General features: G+C 40.7%; 1 protein-coding gene and 1 long non-coding RNA gene across 6 annotated transcripts in view; one reads left to right on the forward strand and one right to left on the reverse strand.

Annotated features, from left to right (window-relative positions):
- Positions 1–17,257, forward strand: part of LOC104992151 — a 64,241-nt gene extending 46,984 nt beyond the window's left edge. The window contains exon 3 of the long non-coding RNA XR_825672.1: positions 17,174–17,257. This is a non-coding gene — a long non-coding RNA (uncharacterized LOC104992151). The remainder of the gene's footprint in view (positions 1–17,173) is intronic.
- Positions 1–23,885, reverse strand: part of PRUNE2 (prune homolog 2 (Drosophila)) — a 295,177-nt gene that overhangs the window by 26,977 nt on the left and 244,315 nt on the right. For 4 of the 5 annotated variants that reach the window (XM_010844909.1, XM_010844908.1, XM_010844905.1 and 1 more), the window contains exons 10-13: positions 17,264–17,343; positions 13,406–13,606; positions 6,373–6,546; positions 3,645–3,653 (exon numbers count right to left, since the gene is read on the reverse strand). In XM_010844909.1, the coding sequence (XP_010843211.1) occupies positions 3,645–3,653; positions 6,373–6,546; positions 13,406–13,606; positions 17,264–17,343 (464 nt within the window). The remainder of the gene's footprint in view (positions 1–3,644; positions 3,654–6,372; positions 6,547–13,405; positions 13,607–17,263; positions 17,344–23,885) is intronic. The other variant, XM_010844906.1, reaches the window with a different exon arrangement.

Consider the following 23,885-nt stretch of genomic DNA (forward strand, 5'->3'; position numbering starts at 1 on the left):
AGTACTGGGGGACACAGAGACTCCACTCTGGGAGGACGCACACAGTTTAATGTGCACTGGGGCCCAGGGCAAAGCACCTACCTACAGGTCTTGGAGGGTCTCCTGGGGAGGCATGGTTGGAAGTAGCTCACTGTGGGCAAGGACACTGGTGGTGGACATCCCAGGGAATACCCATTGGTATGGGCGCTCCTGGAGGTCACCATTTTGGAACTGAGACCTGGGCCCACTAAGCAACCTGCATGCTCAGGCCAAACAGCCAACAGAGTGGAAACATAGCCCCTCCCACCAGCAAGTAGTGAGCTAAAAATGTACCCCTTAACATGGCCCTGCCCACCAGAGGGACAAAACCCAACTCCACCCACCAGTGGGCAGGCACCAATCCCTCCCACCAGGAAGCCTGCACAAGTCCCTGGACCAACCTCACCCACCAGGGGGCAGACACCAGAACCAAGAATTGCAGTCTTGCATCTGGAATAGGGGCTTCCCTGGTGGCTCAGATGGAGGAATGGAGATGACCACAAAAACAGACAAATATCTTCCAAACAAAGGAACAAGATAAAACACCAGAACAACAAAATGAAGTGGAGACAGGCAGTCTACCTGAAAAAGAATTTGAAGTAGTAATAGTAAAGATGATCCAAGATCTCAGAAAAAGAATGGAGGTACAGAGAGGATACAAGAAATGTTTAATAAAGAGCTAGAAGCTTTAAAGAACAAACACAGATGAACAATAAGTGAAATGAAAAGTTCACTAGAAGGAATCAACAGCAGAGTAAATGAGGAAGAACGCATAAGCAAGCTGGAAGACAGAATGGTAGACATCACTGCTGTGGAACATAATAAAGAAAGAAGAATTAAAAGAAATGAGGACTGTAGCCTGCCTGGTTCCTTTGTCCATGGAATTCTCCAAGCAAGACTACTGGAGTGGGTTGCCATTCATTAAACACACCAACATTCACATTATTAGGTGTCCCTGGTGGCTCAGATAAAGAATCTGCCTACAATGCAGGAGACCCAGGTTTGATCCCTGGTTCAGAAAAATTCCCTAGAGAAGGGGGGAATGGCTACCCAATCCAGTATTCTCACCTAGAGAATTCCATGGACAGAGAGGCCTAGCAGGCTACAGTCCATGGGGTTGCAAAGAGTTGGACACAATTGAGTGACAAACACTTTTCACATGACAGGGGTCCCAGAAGGAGAAGAGAGAGAGAGAGAGGGCCTGAGAAAATATTTGAAGAGAAAATAACCCAAAATTTCCCTAACATGAAAAAGGAAACACTTAGAGTCCAGGACGTGCAGAGAGTCTCATACATGATAAACCCAAGAAGGAACACTCAAAGACACATATTAATCCAATTGACAAAAATTAAAGACAGAGAAAATATTAAAAGCAACAAGGGAAAAGCAATAAATAAAATACAAGGGAATCCCCATAAGGTTATCAGCTGATCTTTCAGCAGAAACTGCAATCTAGAAGGAACTGGCAGGATTATTTACAGTGGTATAAGGCAAAATCTACAACAAAGAATATACCCAGCAAGGCTTGTTCAGATTGAGTAGAGAAATCAGAAGTTTTATAGACAAGCAAAAGTTGAGAAAATTCACCACCACCAAACCCATGTTACAATAAATGCTAAAGGAACTTGTCCAGGCAGAAAAGAAAAAGCCAATACAAGAAACAAGAAAATTACAAATGGAAAAGCTCACTGGTAAAGGCAAACATGCAGTAAAGGTATGAAATAATCCACACACAAATAATATAACAAAACCAGCAATTGTAAGGAGAGTACAAATGCAGGATATTGGAAATGCATTTGAAATTAAGAGACTAGCAACTTAAACCAATCTTGTGTATGTATGTATATATAGAGAGAGAGACTGCTATATCAAAACCTCATAGTAACTGCAAACCAAAAATCTACAATAGATTAACACACAAAAAAGAAAAAGTAATCCAAATACAATACTAAAGATAGTAATCTAATCACAAGAGAACAAAAAAGGAAAGAAAACCTACAAAAACAAATCCAAAGCAATTAACAAGATGGCAATAAGAACATACATGTCAATAGTAATTTTAAATGTAAATGGATTAAATGCTCCAACCCAAAGACATAGACTGGCTGAATGTATACAAAAGCAAACCATGTATAACTGCTGTCTACAACAGACCTACTTCAGCTCTTGAGGACACAGACAGACTGAAAATGAGGGGATGGGAAAAGGTATTCTATGCAAATGAAAATCAAAAGAAAGCTAGAGCGGCAATACTGATAGACAAAATAGACTTATGAGAGAAAGAAGGACAATACATAATGATCAAGGGATCAATCCAAGAAGAAGAGGTAACAGTTGTAACTATATATACACCAAATGCATGAGCAACTCAATATATAAGGCAAATGCCAACAGCCATAAAAGGAGAAATTGACATGTACACACTGCTATATTTAAAACAGACAACCAACGAAGACCTACTGTCTGGCACAGGGAACTCTACTCAATATTCTGTAGATATTCCCATGTACCCATATGGGAAAAGAATCTGAAAAAGAATATGTATAACTGAATCACTTTGCTATACACCTGAAATTAACACAACATTGTAAATCAACTATAATAAAAATAAAAATTAAATTTAAAAACTTTAAATGTAGATGTCAGGCTCCAGAGTGTCAGGATAATTTCGAGATCATGACTGCTCAGTTTGTTTGATTTCTTTTTCTATTTCTAGAGAATTTCTAAGAATGTCTGTTCTTTTTTTTTTTTTTTTAAGGAAAGACTGAGGTTTATAAACTACTTCAGAAGTCATCTTAAATGTCAATTCATCTCTTTGTGTCACTGCTGTCTGTCCTTGGAATGTTGTAGTAATGCATTTGCTTGAGTTTATTTAGCCAAAGGAATATTGAATGGTCAACTTACCATGTCCTGATCAGTGACCAAGTTGGGAATGGCTCTTTCTATAGAAATCACTGAAATTGACAAATGATGGATTTTGCATTTGTGGGCAGAGGATTTGTAGGAAGAGAAGAGGCAAAAGAAAGAGAAGGCAATGAGGAGATGTAGTGTGTAAGGAAGGAAAGAGAAAAAGATAGATTTTGTCATGAAAGTTTTCCTTCTAAATCAAGAGCCATGCCGTCACTGTCAGGCTTTGGAGCTATTCCAGACAGCAACTGCTGGCAAAGTGTAATAACGTGAATGAATAGGACCATTTGAATTTTGTTCTTTGCCAATGCCTCCAAGGAGGTCAGCTAACCCAGTTTCTGTGCTAAATATGCAGCTTACTCAAGTGAAGTTCCCTGTCAGCGAGTGCAGATTTCAAGTGAAGTTTGGCTCTTTAGACCATGTATTTTATCAGACTCTCTTCTCAGTAACTGAGTTCAGAGTGTATGTGCTGAGCTGTGTGAGCTATCCCACCGTGGTGTCTCCTGGGACCCTCGGAAGCAACAATGCAAACCTTACCTGAGGCAGGACAGAGAGGCATGAAAGGGACGGAACACAAGTTTGCTGGCCAGCAAATGGAATGGAGAGAGAAGGAAAGATGCCACAGGCGCAACCAAAACATACACACACACACACCAGCCTGCAACTCTTCTCCTCAGCCTTTCCAGGGTCATTTGTCCAGCAACACTGCAGAGGGTTACCTGAGTCTCCTATAATGAAATGAGAAGTAAAAACACAAGACAGGACACTCCTTGTTACAACGCGTTGGCATGAGTGCCCTTGGCTATTTCACTGTGTTCCCTGCTTCAGGTTCCAACATGCCAGTTCTAGCCTCAAAGTGACCCCACACTGTGGGCTAATCCAAACCACCCAGACCTCTCCTTGCTTTTCTGTATAAGCAGATAGCAGGAATGTTACTCGTGGGCTCGCAGGAGGTGACACCGGCTTTGAGCTCACCCTTTTCTTACTGAGGAAGCAACCAAGGCCCAAGAGAGTCAAGTGATGACCACGGCCACAGTGTGAGTGGTGGTCAAGATGGGCCTTGAACTCTGTTCTTCTACACTGTGTACAGGGACTCCGGCCACAGCTCATATGAAGTCACCAAAGCTGGAGGCTGAGTTATTTGTTCAAATACTGCTCTCACACACAGATGTTCCCAACTGGTGCAGACACTTGCAGGGCCTGGCTTTGCAGCAGACCTCAGCAGAGCTTTTAATCACTCCCAGCTAGCTGTCCAGAGCACCGGACAGCTGGCACTTTCTTTCTGGCCTGAGTGAGAAAAATGTTCTCATAGCAAAGTGCCAGACACCAAAATGACATCTCTGTTCGCTCTGGGTGCTGCTTTTTAAATGCTCATCAGAAGCCAGGGTGACAAACCCAATAGACTGAGAACTAGGGAGTGTCATCATTAAGGTCTAAGAAAGTGATATGAGTTTCCAAGACAGCAAAGCTTTGGCAAATTCAGAAGTAACGTGTGAACTGTCTTTACCTACAGAGCAAAAGGCTGGTCAGGGTGGAGGAAGAGGTGGCATCTCGCTCATGATCTGCTGGGTGCAGCCAGAGGCACATCATGCAGGCCGGCGCCTAGAGGAGGCCGAGGCAGAGCCAGGCAGAGAGGGAAGGTGGCCTTCTCTCTCCAACAAACCAGACGGTCACACAGACAGATAAGGAGCTCACAACACGGAACGGAGAGGGGCAGTGCCAGTGGGAGGGGTGGCAGGGAGGAAGGGCACAGCAAACCAGGTTATCCCTGAGCTAGCAGGTGTCTTTGCAAAGAACAGATGGGCAGAAGCAGTCACTTTTTGGACTCCAGTGTGCTGACGATAATCACTCTATCCTGATTCAGGGAATAGAACCATGGGCTTCATCCACCCAACTTCACTGTGGTTGAGGGAATAAGCAGGCCAGTCTGCTGAGTTAATGAGAACTTGGCCTTATAAAAGCACAGGAGCCATGAGACTGCCTTCTTTACAACAAAGGGACTACTGATTTATGACCTGAATGGTAAAAATGTACAGGGCATGTCACTGGGCGACTTCGGTTTACTTTGACAGACTTTTCTACATTTCTTGTACTTTTTAGAATGTACACAGGCTAGTTTATATTAGCCTTTGTTTTCTTTTTTTTTTTTTTCTAAAAAGCAAACAAAGCAAAAATACCTGACGGGTAGGTGTAAAGGATCTTCTGGGAAAATCTAGGTAAATTCAGATTGTTGTTTTCATTAGAACAACAACAGGATTGACTCTATGGCCAGCTGCCTGTCATTTTCAGCAAGATTAAGCCTGTTCTCATTCCAAAGGCCTGTGGGAAAGATCTTTCTTAGAGGAGCTCTCACTGAGCCATGTTACCATTTCAGCTCAAATAAGGAAAAAGGAAGGTCGGGGCCAGGAACACCCATAGGCGTTTCCCTTCTCTGTCACGGGTGGGAGCCCTGGGTGGTCTTGATACTTACATGGAGGGAGCAATGCATGGGGCAGAAAGTGGGAAATCTGTGGTGAAGGGGACTTGGAAGGAAAAAGCAAAACATCCTTCTGCTTGATAGGAAACCAAAGCTTGAGGTTTAATGCAGTGCCAAGACATTTATTCCCCTGTCCTTGTTAAGGAAGACAGAACAATTGCCTTGTCAGCTTATACTTTTCCTAGAACAGTTAGGGTGGTGCCTTAGGGCTGCAGGAGAGTTGTGCATGCAGCAGCAAAAAAAAAAAAGCCCCCAAAGCCACTTATATTTTCTGAAGTTGACAATGTTCAATGTGTCATTTGTGCTCATGTTATTTATTTTTTTGTGAATCCAAAATTCAGGCTCCTGTAGTTCTAAGACAGCAGTGAAAATATAAAACAGAGCTTTTTCTCTCCCTTGTCCCTCATGAAGCAGGTGGAGGCTGTGGCTAGAGCGAGCTACTGTCAGGCACAGAGGTAATGGAGTTTATAGAAAAGCAAACTTTAAGTGGGGGTGGGGTGGGGAAGGGACCAGCCTGAGTCTCAAAAGATTTCCTAAAGCTTCTGAAGAGGATTCAAAAGATTGTTCTGGAATTAAAAGCACCTCTTACTGCAGGCCATGTCAAAAACAGACTTGAAAACAATTCAGTTAAAACCCTACAAGAAATCCATAGGAATTCCATACAGATGCTATTGAATTGACAACTGTGGCTTTCAAGAACTTTGCACAGATGACAGCTATCATATGTGGTGTGAAAGGCATCTTTCACCTTGGAAAGTTACTTTTGTATAGTAGGCTTTCCGGTGTTCACTGAATTGCATATGAATAATACACGCAGCTCTACAGTGCCCTGAATGTTGACTGTCTAGTAGCATCAGCATTGATAGGGATGTCATGCTGCAGAGAACCCTAGTTTGGTTTTCTAATTAAAAAAAAAAAAAAAAAAACAGAATATGGGCCCCCGGCTTCCCATATTTGCAGAGCTCCACTACCTCCGTGAGAAATGACTCTCCTATAGGGCTCGATGACCTTCATGTCAATCCTCTGCTCCTGTTCTCCAATCACCACGGTCCTCCACAGCCGGTTGTCCTCCCGCTCCTCTTCTGCCGTATATTCTGGAATAGACTCTGACTCTTGGCCAGAATCTTTGTTGCCTGTGGAATCCTCTGTAAATGAAGCACAGAGCAAGGATGAATGGGTAGGACCTCCACAGGTGAGGCAGTTCAACAACTAGCTACCTCCCGGCAGGCTCAACCTGATGAACTCCTTGTTCTGTACAGCTTGGAGCGAGCTTGACACCATCCTGACTTCATCGAGGACACTCAGTGAGGTCTTCCTAATTGACAGACTGAATGACCAATCCATTGATAAGGCTAAGCTGAGGGTGGGGATAGGAAAAGGGCTGGAGCTGTCTTGTGTCTGTAGTGGTCCAAGATGGGGATAGACTGCGTGCTAACTCCTCCCTTGATCATACAGGTTGTGGTCTGCGGTCTTTCTGATGGTGTGAAAAGCTATTATTCATCAGGCCTTATTTTCCTTGTGCCACATATATTGGTGTAACCTGAGTGCCCAGAGTGTTCTGGGGCCCCTCAGCTCGGTAGCTTGATGATACTGCCAGCCTAGACCTGCATTCTAAGACTCTAACAACGGGCTTGAACCTCCTCTATTGGGAGCACATCTGGAGATTAATTTGATATAACTTCTTATAAGTTTTTCAAAACATGCTACACAAAGATTTTACAGTAAGTAAGAAACAACCTTATAAACCAGAAGTGCTCCAAGCCCCCAAATTCACAGGACTCTTACTTGTGGGTGCCCAAGGTAATGAAAAAGCCCACTGAGCATTCTTGGGGAAAAATTTACTACTCACTCTTGTGCATCAAAAAAAAAAAAAGCAACTATATTTAGTTTTTTTAAATAATAAGCAATAATTGTTTCCCTTTTTACTTCAAGTACTAGTAGAATTTCACAATGGTTATTCTTTGTATGTTTATGTAATTTGGTAATAAAGGCTTATTTATAGTTTTCACAATAATTCTGTGAGGTGTTATCATTCTTAACTTTCCATTTCATAAGAAATTGCCTTTGATTTACACCACACTTGCATTCTTTTAATGGCACTTTGATAACAGTAACAGCAATATTTATTAAGCATCTACCAAATTAGCAGGCAGAGAAGATGTAGTGGAAGATGTGATACCAATGCAAAAACTCTGAAGTAATTACCTCAGATCACAGAATCAGGAAGAAAATATAATCAAACCCTTACCTTTTCTACTCTTCTAAGCTATCATACTGCACCCTGAATGTGTAATTGTCTCGGTCTCATTTATTTTACTATAATGCAGTGAGTTCCTTGGGCTAAGGAATCATGCCAATTTTATCTTTAATATCTGCCTCCACCAACCCACTTCACACTTAGCTTGGAAACCTGCACAGAGTTTTCAGTAGAACTTGGGAAGGTGAGTGAGTAAATAAAGCTTGGACAAGTTCCTGGAAATATAGGTAATCTGTAAGGGAGCCACAACAGGACTATTATGTTCCAGAAGATGTCACAAGACAGAGTCAAACATGTCTAATTACCTGTGACTTAGAATAGCAAAGTGAAGCCCAGTTGGGAAGCAGTCCTAGCCGCTTCTGCCAACACCAGTAGCTACCACCGCCTACAGAGCCTGGCCTCACTCTGGCTCTCTCTGTATTCCCACCAGCGCTCGCTGCTTACTCAGGACAGGAAACTAGCAACCTTGGCTTCAGATTAAGCACTGTGTCACTTGTCCAAATCCATCCATCTGCTCTGGACTCCCTATCTGAGATCCCTTCCAGCTCTCCCCGTCCCACTTGAGTTAGGGCCCTTGGATGCCCCTCACAGCTCCCCTTCCCAGGACCCTGTTTTCCCACTTGTCTCTGTTCTCTCAGACCTCTGGGCTCAGATGTGGGTTTGTCTTCTGAGGTTCCAGTATACACCTGCTCTTATCTACATTGTAGGCATCATCGCCAACACCCCTTTACCCTGTTTGGGACCTCCTTTCCCTACCTCTTTTGATTGATGTAAATTAAATAAAGAGTTCTATAATAGCTAGGAGTACAGTACACTCTCTTAAGGTGTTGAATTCTAAAAGTCAACAATATAAGCTAGTAGGAAGTGAAGGTAAGTTGTTCTACTCCCTTGAATTAACAGTATCTTCCTGATCTTAATAATTCTTTTTCTACAACTATAAATTACCATCTTTCCCCCTGCCATCATTTTCTCACTATTTGCAAAAGTTTCAGGTCTCATTTAAATCTCTGTCCCTAGGCCCTCCAAATTTAATGTTCCGTCTCATGCTCTCATCACTAAGAAATGCTTGATTTTCTTTGTCTTCTTTTCTGAATAACAAGCTTTTCTCCCTTGCTGCTTGCTGTTGAAGTCAATTAGCACTGGTACACAAGGGAGAAGTCAACTTGAACATTTCCTTTCGTCTTTGATGAAATGATTTAGTACACAGGCTCTGAATACCCTGTGCTGAAAGATCACAGTGAGGACTCTACCGTCAATGATCATATGAACCATTGGAAGATGAGGTCAGCTGTGGCCTCCAGTAGGGACATAGATCTGTAAAGGGGACTTGGTCTCTATGCTGTGCCCTTGCACTGACAATGGGAATAATCTGAAAATGCCTTCAAAGACATTCATTATGTTTGAACTTCTAATTTTTTTAAGCCAAAGAGCCCCCCCTCCCCAAATGTATTCTCTTTAGAAATCACTCCCAGGAAGAAAATGAGTTTAGATATTATTATTCATGACATATTTGATCACTAACATAGCCATAGTTATTAATATATAAATCTTGAACATACTATGTATTAATCTAGACTGTTGACCTAGAGAATAGGTTGAATGTTACTCATTTAATTTGTAGGAGTGCTTCCTAAATGACACTTCATCATTCCAGACATGTTTAATATTATGCTAAATACTCAAGTAGATTTATTAACTAGTTTTTAATTTTCATTCTTAATATACCTTTCATCTCTCCCTTTTATTGCTACTTAGTATCCAATGTGTATTCAGGTTTTGTTGAGTTAGAAGCTTATATAATTTTAGGGGGAGGGAGCTTTTTAAGGAAAATAATCTTTTTTTTTTTTTCCAAATTGTTCAAAAGCATATGAACATATCTCTACAGACTTTTCCTGACAGAATGAAGCATCATCTTCTGTCAGTATCACAAACTGAGAAAATACTTTTTTCCTGTCGAAGTATGTTTCAGTCCAGTTGGAAAGGGCAGAGCTAGGATTCAAATGGGCTTTCTCCAGTCTCCTTGCTATTGCTAGAGTTGTGAAAGTGAAATTGCTCAGTCGTGTCCAACTCTTAGCGACCCCATGGACCACAGCCTACCAGGCTCCTCCGTCCATGGGATTTTCCAGGCAAGAATACTGGAGTGGGGTGCCATTGCCTTCTCGGGCTAGAGTCCTAAGCACATCTTTTTCCCAGGTGACAAGAGTAACTTTCTGATGGTCTTCCCACTTTCATCTTTTCATACTCCACCCCCTGCCCCCCACTCCATTTGAACTTTTGGTTAGAAGAAAGACATCCTATACACAATTAAGAAAGTCTTTAAAGTTCTTTAGAACAGGTATGTAGTTAATTGGAATGTGAAAACTCAGCACACAAAAATATAAGGAAAAATCGTCTTTTCAGACCACATCACCATTATCATGTAAGGCTGCTTGTGGGTAAAACAGAATAAGCTCCACACTTGACTGGTTTATAAGCAGAGTTAAAACAGGGAGTTGATTTCATAAGCTGGTTGCCTACAGGCTGTGAAAATAATGACCACAGAAATGGAAGTTATATGAAGTGACTACCTGATTATCTGGAAAAAATGTGAGGCTACCTTATTCACATAGGAAACTGTCCGTCATTAGGGGTTAGTTTTAGAAAAGATAAACGAGGTCACTAAACACTGCTAGGAGCCTAGGAAGAAAACATACATGAGCACATGAATGTTTCTTACAGCATTCTTACCAGAAATATTCTGGCTAAAATTCTTTATCATTTTTTCCATTTCCCTTACAAAATGCCTTTGCTAAGATCTGAATTATGGTAAAAATAATTCTGTGGTCAGTTTGAAAACAGAAATAGGTCATCATAATTTTTGATGACCTTTGGATATTTTTAAGTTTATAGAATTAGTTAAATAAAGTATCTTTAAAAAATCTGAGCTCCCTTAGTAAAAAAAAGACTAATCTGTTAAATCCTTCACTATCTACATATTTCTGATATCTTTGGCATTTATACATATCAAAGGACATCAAGCCTCCATTATATCATCCTTTGAATGGTATTTTCCAACAGTTCGGACACAATTATTAAAGAACGTTGCTTGGAAGGGATGACCAACTTAACATCTTTTGATAATGAGCTTCGGAATTTTTTCCATAAGCAAAATCACACCGTGGACAAATAATCTGGCATCAATGCTTGGTCATGAGCTACTGACTAAAACAGGCAAATGGTGTGAACATCCTTCAAGCACTTGGGAAACTAAGGGCCCTCAAGTCACCCCAAAATGGAGGGATTAAAAGAGCATGTAAATGTGAAGGTGGGTCATTAGGCTTGACTTCAGGTATGCTATCCTAACGCAGAAAGAGACCCTCCTGTTCACTGTCAGTGTATTTGTAGAAAAGGAGCATGGCCCAGGAGTTGTAGACAACAACTCAGGTTTTGTGCTGGCTCTGACATTTACTAGCTATGTGACTTTAGGTGAATCACTAAACCTCTGGGGGTAACATAATACCTGTTCACAGAGTTGACATGAGGATTAATACAGTTAATATTTATAAAGCAGCTAGCACAGATCCTTGATACACAGCAAGCACTACGAAGTGTTCATTAAATAAAATTAATTACTGACCAAACACTTTTTAAACCCTGTGACTTAAAAACTCCAGTTTTGTTTAGAATGTATATGCCTAGTTAGAACACTCACATAAGAAACAAAAACAACAAAACTGTGCAGCTTTCAAGCATTACTTTCATACTTTGAGACTCTAATATACATTACTCTTTTATAGAAAGTTATCTATGTCTGCATTATAAAATATAGCTATTCAGATATACTTAGTGTTTTCAACATTTAATGCTGTTGTTTACTTAAAATGGTGACTGAACATACTCCTTTCATGTGAAAATCAAGGTGGACTTTAAAATTCAACTTACACTAAAATTCTCTTAAGACCTAAAAGCAGGGTTGTGGCTGTTAAACTGGTTCTTTCAACATAACTATGTCAACTAAATAAAAAGAACTATGTCAGCAAGTGGCAGCTCTAATTACCAGTTCGCTCAGCCACCACCACTTGGCTTGACAGTTTTACTATTTATAAAAATAAAAGGTTCAGATGTGGGGTGACACGGTTCTCCAGGGCAACAGAGAAGTACAGGGGGAGGAGAGGGTGGGACCTGCAGGGTCATGCCACAGCTGTCTTCTCTGAGATTTTAAGTCAATGCATGATTTTTACACTTGAAGGTTTATTAGCACGAAAGGGACTGGGACAGCTGGGAGCAGCTGGAAAGGATGGCGTGGCTGAGGAAGAGTGTCTGAGACGGCAGAAAAGAATATGAAGTCAAGACCTTTCACCTCCTATTCGTGTATTTCAACTCACAGGGACAGATATCCTGATAACTATATGAATCTAAGAACATGATAAAATGCAATATCAAATCTCTACTTAAACATAATAAACTATAATACAAGTAGTTTAGCTACATCCTGTTCTCTTAGCTTGAGGAAATAAAGCTTTCCACACTGTGAAAGCAGGGTCTGAGTCTAGGGCTGGTTGTGGCTGTAGCCCTGGCTGCTCAATGACCATTGGTTGAGTTAATTAAGTAATTTGATGTTACTCTCCTAATTTCCTAGTTACGTTTTTCTATGAAGGAAACTGCTGGAATCAGTATGGCTCTAAAAGTCAGGGCATCTGTTCAATTGTGGTATTTCTCTTTTTACTAATTTTCACAATATATCAAAGCAGTAGATATAGATATAGTAGATTCTCTTACTTTCAAATTCAAACTTATAAAGTCAAAGAATGCCACCCTGTAAAGCTGAAACTACATGATGCCATTTTTTAAAGCAAATACTGTGTATATATTTCTTAACAAAAGCAATTTCATTGAGCAAGAGAAAGAACTGGTAATCATATAATATGATATAATATATTAAATCATATAATAAGACTGGTAATCATATCAGGAATGTCCAGGTTTGATAAGCAAGTTTTTAATCTTCTGACTTTTTATTCTCCCTCCACCACACCCTACCCCATCCCTCCTTCCTTCCTACTTTATTGCTGATATAGCACCAAGCATAAGAAAGTCTCTGGCCTTATGGAGCAAACATTCTAATGGGAAGAGAAAGATAAGTGAGATGCAAACAGTTAAATTATATGATTTCAATTAGTGTGACACATGGAAAATAAAATTAATACTGAGGGAGAGTGTGACTAGATGGTGGGGGTGGCGTGGATACCTTTGATTACAGAGGTCAAGGAAGGCCTCTCTGAGGAGGTCACATCTGATAAAGATCCGAATAAAAACAAGGAACCACCCATGTAGAATGTGTGGGAAAGAACATTCCAGACCATGAGAGGTTGTACAGAGAAATTGGTAAGCTCTAATTTTTCCACTTCAAGTTTTATCTTCCAGATTAAATTCTCTTTCTCTGCAAACCCAGTCCCAATTTTCTTATGACACAGCATGTAACAGTTTACTTCCAATCTCAGCCAAACACAAGGCCTGGCATAGCGTAGGGGTTTGACAAAGGCGTGATGGTTGTGTATGACCTCTGTGAACCATACCTGTTCTGTCCAGATCTAAACCATCAATCATGACCACTTATGACCTGAGATACAAACAGAAGCTTCTAGACAGCACAAGAAAGCAGCCAGCAGCAACACAATGGGAGGTTTGTTCCTAATGCCACTTAGATGCCATTAGATATGATTAGATAATCTTTCACTTAACTTCCGCCTGCCAACTTGGCAACTTACCATGGCCAGTGTACTCAAAAGAATCTGCTTCATCGGGAGTCTCAAGTTCATCCACATTGATATCAATCTCATCTGGACTGTCCAAGTTATCATCAGAGAGAACAGACCCTTCACTTTGATCCAGAGACAGATTGATATTTGGGGCTGTGAGTTTGATTTTCCGAGGATGAGTGCTATCAAGATCCAGAGAATTAGGCGGTTCTAAAGAAGATCAAGAGCAGCAGTAAGTGTTAGACCATCATACACAGGACTGCCAACAGTGGGTGTGGCCCCAGTGGAAAACAATTTGAAGGCCCTTTCAGCGAAGGCTCCACCTGCTAAAAGTCCTTACTTAGGGTCTGGACCCCTTCGTGACCAGTAGGCCTCAGTACTGGCTTGCTCCAGCCACATCAGTTCTGGTCATGCAGAAATAGGAAGTGGGAGTCAGAGCTAAATGGGCAGAGATCTAGTCTTTAGAACTGCCCTGTTCGGGTTTGAAAACCTGACACTGACAATATTGGATTACATTTTTTATGATGCATATTAAGAGATACAATTAAGCTTTACACATAACTTATCATAATGATTCAAGTAGACTTTATTCCTGTGAGAGGATATGAACTTTATCTGTTATGTTTACAGATACTCCCCACATACATCTCTTTAGTTCTTGACAACTCTGTTATGAACTTTCCTTGGCTGGCATTCTTTGTTTTTTCAAAAAAACTGAGGTATCCTCCCAGATTACATTCCTTGGTCAAGCAGTCATTACTTCTTATAACAATACTGCCTGACACTGGTTCTTGTACCATAGTGATAGTCTCCTCATGTAAGGCTCATGGAATTAGCTCCCTGTAATATGCATCTTGTTGCTCAAGTGCCTTTCACTTATCAGAAGCAGAGCTGGAGAAGTAATCTTTAACCAAGTTGATCCCAGCTAAACAATGGTACAGAGACACAGTAACAGTAAACATTTCAGGATTCCCTGTAACAAAAGGTTTGAAGGCCATGTAGTATACCGATCAATTCTGCAGTTCTAACTCTGGTCTTGTCCCAAGGAAGCTAACACTGTTTCTTTGTCATTAAGATTTTTTTCTGTATAGAACAACACCCAAACTGTGTTCCATGTACTATCTTTATGTATTACTTGGGAAAAAAGTTTCTATTGACCAGTAAGTTTGTAAAACATTGAGGGGCTTCCCTGGTGGCTCAGATGGTAAAGAATATGCCTGCAATGCAGGAGACAGCATTTGATCCCGAGGTCGGGAAGATCCCCTGGGGAAGGAAATGGCAACCCACTCCAGTATTCTTGCCTAAAGAATCCTATGGACAGAGGAGCCTGACAAGCTACAGTCCATGGAATCAGAAAAAGTCGGACATGACTGACTGATTAACACACTTGTTGACTAGTAAGTTTGTAAAACATTGGGATTCCACAGGGATTCTCAGAGGTGTGCTGTCCAAAAAAAATTTTTTATGATGATAGAAATGTTATATATGTGGCTTCTAGGCACTTGAAATGAAGTCAGTGCAATTGACAAACTGTACGTTTCAAGTTGATTTTAAATTTTAATTAACTTTAATAGCCACATGTGACTAACAGCTGCCCTACAGGATAATGAAAGCTTTAGCACCTTTATTACTCAAAAGTGAATTGTGGGATTGAGATTAACATGTACACACTACTATATATAAAACAGGTAATTAACAAAGATCTACTATATAGCACAGGGAATTCTATTCAATATTCTGAATAACTTACGTGGGAAAAGAATCCGAAAAAGAATGGATTATGTTTATGCATAACAATCACTTTGCTATATACCTGAAACTAACACAACATTGTAAATCAACTACACTCTAATATAAAATAAAAATTAAATTTAAAAGGCAAATTGTGGGAATTCCTTGATGGTCCAGTGGTTAGGGCTCTGCACCTCCACAGAAGGAGACCAGGATTTGATCCCTGGTAAGGGAACTAAGATCCCACAAGCCACACAGCATGGCCAAAATTTAAAAAAAGAGAAAAGAGAGAGAACTGTGAATCTGAAGAGTGGAGTAGAGTGGAGCAGTGGCTGCCATGCTTACTCTGCCATAGAACACTTAAGAATAGTTATGTCACGTGATTAGTACTTTGAAGAATATACTTTAAATACCTGGACAGAAAAAAAAAGTTGACTCCCTTCTTTTTCAAATCTAGGCTCCACTAATGATCTCAAGAGTTGAGGATCTAGGTAAGATCCTATAGCTGGTATAGTGCAAAGGAGAGAGCCTAGTACAAAGTGGGAGTCATACAGGTTGCAACTAAAAACTTTAAATTCCATTTTGTGTATGCCTTGGGTCATAACTTAGAGTGTAGTTTAGGGTTTTTCTTTTTTTTAATAATCAGGATACTAAGCATTCTTAATATTAAATCACTAATTGTATTATTTAATTAATTTATTTAATTGGAGGCTAATTACTTTACAATATTGTAGTGGTTTTTGCCATACATTGACACGAATCAACCATGGGTGTACATGTGTTCCCCATCCTAAACCCCCCTCCCACTTCCCTCCCCATCCCATCTCTCAGGATCATCCTGCTGCACCAGCTCTGAGCACCCTGTCTCATGCATCAAACCTGGACTGGAGATCTATTTCACATATGATAATATACATGTTTCAATGCTATTCTCTCAAGTCATCCCACCCTCGCCTTCTCCCAGAGTCCAAAAGACTGTTCTATACATCTGTGTCTCTTTTGCTGTCTTGCATACAGGGTCATCGTTACCATGTTTCTAAATTCCATTATACATGTGTTGCTGCTGGTAAGTCGCTTCAGTCTTGTCTGACTCTGTGCAACCCCATGGACTGCAGCCTACCAGGCTCTTCCATCCATGGGATTTTCTGGGCAACAGTACTGGAGTGGGGTGCTATTGCCTTCTCCCAATCAGTTCTAATGAGGTGGATGAAACTGGAGCCTATTATACAGAGTGAAGTAAGCCAGAAAGAAAAACACCAATACAGTATACAGTATACATGCGTTAGTATACTGTATTTATGTTCTTCCTTCTGGCTTACTTCACTCTGTATAATAGGCTCCAGTTTCATCCACCTCATTAGAACTGATTCAAATGTATTCTTTTTAATGGCCGAGTAATACTCCATTGTGTATATGTACCACAGCTTTCTTATCCATTCACCTGCCGATGGACATCTAGGTTGCTTCCATGTCCTGGCTATTGTAAACAATGCTGCGATGAACACTGGGGTACACGTGTCTCTTTCAATTCTGGTTTCCTCGGTGTGTATGCCCAGCAGTGGGATTGCTAGGTCGTATGGCAGTTCTCTTTCCAGTTTTTTAAGGAATCTCCACACTGTTCTCCACAGTGGCTGTACTAGTTTGCATTCCCACCAACAGTGTAAGAAGGTTCCCTTTTCTCCACACCCTCTCCAGTATTTATTGTTTGTAGACTTTTGGATAGCAGCCATTCTGACCAGCGTGAGATGGTACCTCGTGATTTTGATTTGCATTTCTCTGTAAATCACTAGTTTTAAATATTTTCACACTTAAGTATAAATTTGGTGAACTTAGATGTTGGTTAGAATTTGGTATTATGATAAAAAGCAACCATTATCACAGGAACTGAAAACATTTTGGCAGATCTAGGCACGGCTTGGGAGACAAAGGGTAGCCTGCGTTCGTTGGTTATTCAAGTCGACTCTGTAATTAACTACATCAAGCCTAACACCTTCCTCACACATTTTTTTTTCTCACTCTCTTCACCTCTATCACTGAAATCACAAGTTGGATGCACAGGAAATGGTTCTCTCACTGAATAATGAACACGTTTGGATATAGAACACCGCTGAAAGAAATGAACGAACACTCTCTCACCTGGCCTCATGTCTGCAGCAGTGGGACTCAGCATCCCCTCCTCAGAGTGGATGTCCATTCCCACATCCTCTGACAGCAGTCTGGAAAAAAGAAAAAAAGCAAATGGTGTAAAACACTGCGTGGGATTTCATTTTCTTTGAAAAGGAAACCCCAAGATTCTAGGATAGTATTTTCAATAAACCTAGTACACGTACTGAATTCACTGGAAGGGGCCCCAACTTAGAAAACAGACTTTCTGCAGTTACTGTGAATGAGAACCACAGACACAGCTTTTACTCTGTGCACATAGACAGTCACTTCTGTCAGCTCACACAAGTAAACACACCTCGAGAAATTCAAAAACAGGAAAAGTAAATAACTAATAAAATATATTTAAGGAGACATGTAACTTTGTTTCTTTCCAACAAGAGATGTAATACATGCTCTGGAGTAAGGACAGAGCTGACTTTGTATGTATCTCTTCCTCTGTGTAAATTTGAGCATACTACCTAAACTATGGGTACAGGAAAGCATACTCTGCTGGTCTCTCTCTGTAAAATAGGGATATACCACCTACCTCACTGAGCTGCTGAAAGATTAAGCAATGAATATAAAGTGCCTGACATCCCTGAGGAGGTACCAACTATTAATATTTTCTTTCCTTTGAATATTTAAAAATTCATTGTGAATTACGCATTGATGAAGATGGTTTTGGTCATGAGTTACTATCTTTTCTAATCAGTTTTGAACCTGGAACTGTTTATATTAGCCCACTTGGTAAGACTAGTGGAAGGGAACAGACAAATACTGAGGAAACTGTGGCAAATTCACGTGCTTTTGTAGGAAGCTAACCACTGTTCTGTGGTGGTGGAGAAGACTCTTGGGAGTCCCTTGGACAGCTAGGAGTGCCAACCAGTTCATCCTAAAGGAAATCAGTCCTGAATATTCATTGGAAGGACTGATGCTGAAGTTGAAACTCCAATACTTTGGCCACCTGATGCGAAGAACTGACTCATTTGAAAAGACCCTGATGCTTGGAAAGATGGAAGGCAGGAGGAAAAGGAGACAACAGAGGATGAGATGGTTGGATGGCATCACCAACTCGATGGACATGAGTTTGAGTAAACTCTAGGAGTTGGTGATAGAGGCCTGGCATGCTGCAGTCCATGGGGTTGCAAAGAGTCAGACATGACTGAGCAACTGAACTGAATTGAACAACTGTTCACAATAAATTCCCCTTGACTTATTTTTATCTCCTGACCTTCATTCAGTACATCCCCATTTGTCACAATTATATATTTTTATTCTTGGGCGCTTTCCTGTAATTTCTCTCATCTAGGGTAAATACCTCTGATGTAGGCACCCTTCTAAATTTAAACATGATAAACCTTTGTGTTAAAGTCCTAAATTTAATCCCTCCCTCTCCCCCTCCCTCTCTTATTGCGACTCCTCTCCACCTCAATCCAGGTCTACCAAACATTTGAAGTTTGCTTACCTGGATGATCAATATTTTCAGGATCCAAGTTAAACCCTTACTGTCAATAAAGCCTATGATGTAAACAAAATCCTATGTCCCTAGTGATAACAACTTGCTTCACTTATTCAATAAATATGTACTGTGTGTCTACTCTGTGCTAAGGATACAGAAGACTGAAATAGACCAGCCTCATTCTTGTCATGAAAATGGGATGATGGAGTTAAAATAATAATGACTGTTACCAAAAACTCAGAGCTGCTCCTGAGAGAAGTAAATGCCTTCATCCTTACCTGTCAACCCTACACACCTCTTCAAAAACATACGGAGTTTCTTTCTCCATACACTTGCTATGGCTTCTGCTGTGTATGTTCTCTGAAATGAGTCCTGCAGCTTAGTCGAAAAGAGTGAGGGATCAGCATGTGAGCCAAAGACAATAATGTAATGGCAGGAATAAGATAACTCCTGCCAGAGACACACTGCATTGGGAGGCAGCAAACTGAACTGTCCAGCAGTGGGGGTGGGAGTGGTGGGCAAAGAGAAGGCCTTCCAGAGGCCCCAGTTTTGAAAGACTTGGGACCCAGAGGGATAGTTGTCTGGGTTTCCTATACTGCTGCAGTTTTTCAGATCTCCCTGCAATGATGCCTTGTCATCTGTCTGTGTTCTCCTTGACATCAACCCTGTAGTACCTGTGACACAGCGAAATGCTGCTGAGAGGAGTTACATTCAAATCCTAGCTCCATCCCTTACTGTGTCATATGGCAAATTATCTAATCTTTCTGTGTCTCCATTCCCTCACCAATAAAAAAAGACTGTGCAATGCCTAAAAATAATATCGAAAGAAAAAAATGCTGTCTCCTTTATTGAAGTTCCTTTTGCTGTCTATTGTAACTGCTTTCTCCATTAGCCTTGAAGCTTCATGAGGACAGAAACCATGTCTGTCTTCTTCACTATTACATCTCCAGCACCTGGTATAAACACTCGATAAATATGTGTTGGATTGAATTACTGAACTTGAACTTCCCTAAATGCATTATTACATCTCCAACACCTGGTATAAACACTCGATAAATATGTGTTGGATTGAATTACTGAACTTGAACTTCCCTAAATGCACACATACATGATTTTCCCTAGTTGCCTGTAAGTCAACCTTAAAAAAAAAAAAAAAAGGCATCATATCTACTTGCTTCAGAGAGCACATAAGGGTGCTGGCCATAGGCCCAATACGAAGTTTAAAAACAGATAGTATCCATCTTAAATTTTTGCAGGTTTTGTTGATGTTTCTAAGCTATGGGCAACATCATGGAGTAATTCAAAGAGTCCTAGATATGAGGGTCTAGTTATGGGTTATAGTTCTACTGTTAGTACTGACAAGCTGATTAACCTTGAGAAAATTAATTATCTTTGTGATTTTAAAGGAAGATAATAAATACCCAACATTACAGGGACTGTGGAGAATAAACAGAATAAGGAAGTGCTCTGAAAATTATAAAGCACTGACTAAGTAAGTTTAAGGTATTATGTCCCCTCACTTTAAACATAATGCAGGATCAGTAATTTAACTGAAGTGTGTGTCGTGGTTAGACAAAACATAATTAAGTTTCCTAAAATTTGAGTATTAGCCCAGGTAAGGGTAAGTTTCAGCGCTAAACAGATCTCCGTAGAGACTGTAAGTGCCCCGGATGCACTGAAGTTAGTAAATAGAGCCTTTGTCTCTCAATGTCTTTTTGCAACACAGAGCAGAGACCCTGTTAAGGAGGTGCTAGAAAACCAAAAGTAACATACCTGAGGGAAGAGAAAAACTGAAGCTGTGATCGGGCAGTGATCAGAAGCCAGGGACCCACAAACCCACAGATATTACAGAAGGCCATGCGGACTTTTTTAGGAAACTCCAGGAAAGAGAGAAGGAACACTGAACCAGAATAGACCAGAGGCAAACCTGGGAGAAACCCAAGTTGCAGCCATTGTCAATACTACCACATTCATACATTAGGCCGATAAATATTTGTAGAAATAAAGCAGCCAAACAGAATAATTGGCAAGGAAGTAGCATGGAGTTTTACATCAGTAATGGACGCCTCTCAGGACCGGTTGGGTAACTAATCAATCCATTGTGAAGGTAAGTATTTTACCATATCCATCGGTAGTCACTACTTAATTTGGGGTCTTCTGTATACAGCAAGGAGGTACCAAACAGGTTGGGGGGAGTTGTAAACACAAGACTGACTCTACTGTGGCCATCCTCTCCAAAAGATGCTTAGCTCCACATCTCCATCTAGAGGATGGATCTGGAATTGTTTGTTTGCTGGGCAGTTTTATAAACATCACTGATCTTCACCAAACAGTTCTGGCTCTCCACTTTTTGCACACGTGGTAGAAGTGTACCTCCCTGTCCTCCTCTGAAATTAAGGTGGGCATGCGACTTGCTTTGACAAATGAAATGGTGGCTGAAGTGGCAGGTTTCACTTCTGGGAAGAAGAATTAGGAGAAAGCATGGGTGCCACGTGTTGTTCCCCACCTTGGTGCCTATGGAGGAGCTCAGCCCGACAGCTACGAGGAGCAGCTGCTAAGTCACTTCAGTCGTGTCCGACTCTGTGCGACCCCATAGACGGTCAGCCCACCAGGCTCCCCCGTCCCTGGGATTCTCCAGGCAGGAACACTGGAGTGGGTTGCCATTTCCTTCTCCAATGCATGAAAGTGAAAAGTGAAAGTGAAGTCGCTCAGTTGTGTCCGACCCTCAGCGACCCCATGGACTGCAGCCTTCCAGGCTCCTCCATCCATGGGATTTTCCAGGCAAGAGTACTGGACTGGGGTGCCATTGCCTTCTAAACAAAGCTCACTGGATATATGAGCAAGAAAGAATTTTTTGTTTTGTCCTACCCAGAGATATTGGGTTTCTTTGTTCAAACATGCTAATCCAACCCATTCTGAGTAGTACTACTGTATATTCCGATCTTTATTGCTTGTTTTGAAGGGAGTATCTGACTCACACTATGCCCTGATTTCCTACACTCTCAGCCCAGGCTCAGGCTGATGTACACATCTTCCTGTCTAGGTTGTTAAAACATAAAAGAACACTTTAAAAGATGAGGACAAAGCTCAGAAGAGCATCAAAGGCTTTCAAGTATTTATAAACTTGAATATTAACATACTACCTTTATGGTTTGTCACAGTCACCTAGCCCTTGTCAGTTTACTTAATACTTTTATTTCAATTGACTTATTTTTTTCAAGTTTGCTCTCAAAGAAAGATTTGTATCACTATACATGGAAACTTAGAATCACTTGCCTAAAAGAAATAGTTGCATAAGTTTAATCAAAATAAAACAATGCTATTACATTCAAGGTAGAAACCCTTGAGCTGTCACTTTGAGACTTTATTTGCTAAAAAGAAGAGATTAGAAAGTGTCTGACAAGGTGTAATATCATTTATAGTTATAAATGCAAAGAAATGCTATGTAAGACAGAACACCCTAAAAGTAATCAATACATTTCCAAACTTGAGAGAGACCAAGGGAAATTCCAGGTGCCAGAAATGAACAGTTATTCTAGAAAGCTGAAGAAAGGTAGTCTGGAGCATTCTTGACTGGACATAGGCCTTAGGGCCCCACAGGAGAAGAGACCTCCAGGTGCTAGAAGAAAGACCTAGATCTGAACATCCACATAAGGCCATGGTCCCTAAAGAACCGCCCTCTTAATGAAAACAGAGTGAGAACAAACTCTATCCTCTGGCCTCAGAAAGCATAGTCTGCCTGGAATCTTGGGTAGAAAATAAAAAGCAACCAGTGAGAATTAGACACACTATTTGTATGCCAAGTGTGTCTGATTTATATTACCTGAATGATGTAGCAAACACAAGTCAAGAAATTAAAATTAAAATTCACCTAGGACCATTAAAAGCCAAGATTCCCAAGGTTCCAGAAGAATCAAATATGAAACCACTTGGCAGTGCTACTTGCACTAACTAGAATTCACTGGAAACCCACTTAGGAGAAAGTTAAAAACCCTCTAAAAGATGACCTCACACCAACACCCCCAACCCACACCCGCTAAGCTACAAATTACACTAGGGAAAAACATTACGAAAGATTGCCAGCAGATGCTGTAAACAGAAGAACTGGCAATAAAAGCCATTTAATGAACAAATAATATGAGATTATAATAATTACTTAGAGCCAGACATCCTGGAATGTGAAGTCAAGTGGGCCTTAGAAAGCATCACTATGAACAAAGCTAGTGGAGGTGATGGAATTCCAGTCAAGCTATTTCAAATCCTGAAAGATGATGCTGTGAAAGTGCACTCAATATGCCAGCACATTTGGAAAACTCAGCAGTGGCCACAGGACTGGAAAAGGTCAGTTTTCATTCTAATCACCAAGAAAGGCAATGCCAAAGAATGCTCAAACTACCACACAATTGCACTCATCTCCCATGCTAGTAGAGTAATGCTCAAAATTCTCCAAGCCAAGCTTCAGCAATACATGAACCATGAACTTCCAGATGTTCAAAAGCTGGTTTTAGAAAAGGCAGAGGAACCAGAGATCAAATTGCCAACATCTGCTGGATCATTGAAAAAGAGAGTTCCAGAAAAACATCTACTGCTTTATTGACTATGCCAAAGCCTTTGACTGTGTGGATCACAATAAACTGTGGAAAATTCTGAAAGAGATGGGAATACCAGACAACCTGATCTGCCTCTTGAGAAACCTATATGCAGGTCAGGAAGCAACAGTTAGAACTGGACATGGAACAACAGACTGGTTCCAAATAGGAAAAGGAGTACGTCAAGGCTGTATATTGTCACCCTGCTTATTTAACTTATATGCAGCATACATCATGAGAAATGCTGGACTGGAAGAAGCATAAGCTGGAATCAAGATTGCCGGGAGAAATATCAGTAACCTCAAATATGCAGATGACACCACCCTTATGGCAGAAAGTGAAGAGGAACTAAAAAGCCTCTTGATGAAAGTGAAAGTGGAGAGTGAAAAAGTTGGCTTAAAGCTCAACATTCAGAAAACGAAGATCATGGCACCTGGTCCCATCCCTTCATGGGAAATAGATGGGGAAACAATGGAAACAGTGTCAGACTTTATTTTTTTTGGCTCCAAAATCACTGCAGATGGTGATTGCAACCATGAAATTAAAAGATGCTTACTCCTTGGAA

Source organism: Bison bison, unplaced genomic scaffold, assembly GCF_000754665.1.
Source record: "Bison bison bison isolate TAMUID 2011002044 unplaced genomic scaffold, Bison_UMD1.0 scf7180017864212, whole genome shotgun sequence".
NCBI classification, from domain to species: domain Eukaryota; kingdom Metazoa; phylum Chordata; class Mammalia; order Artiodactyla; family Bovidae; genus Bison; species Bison bison.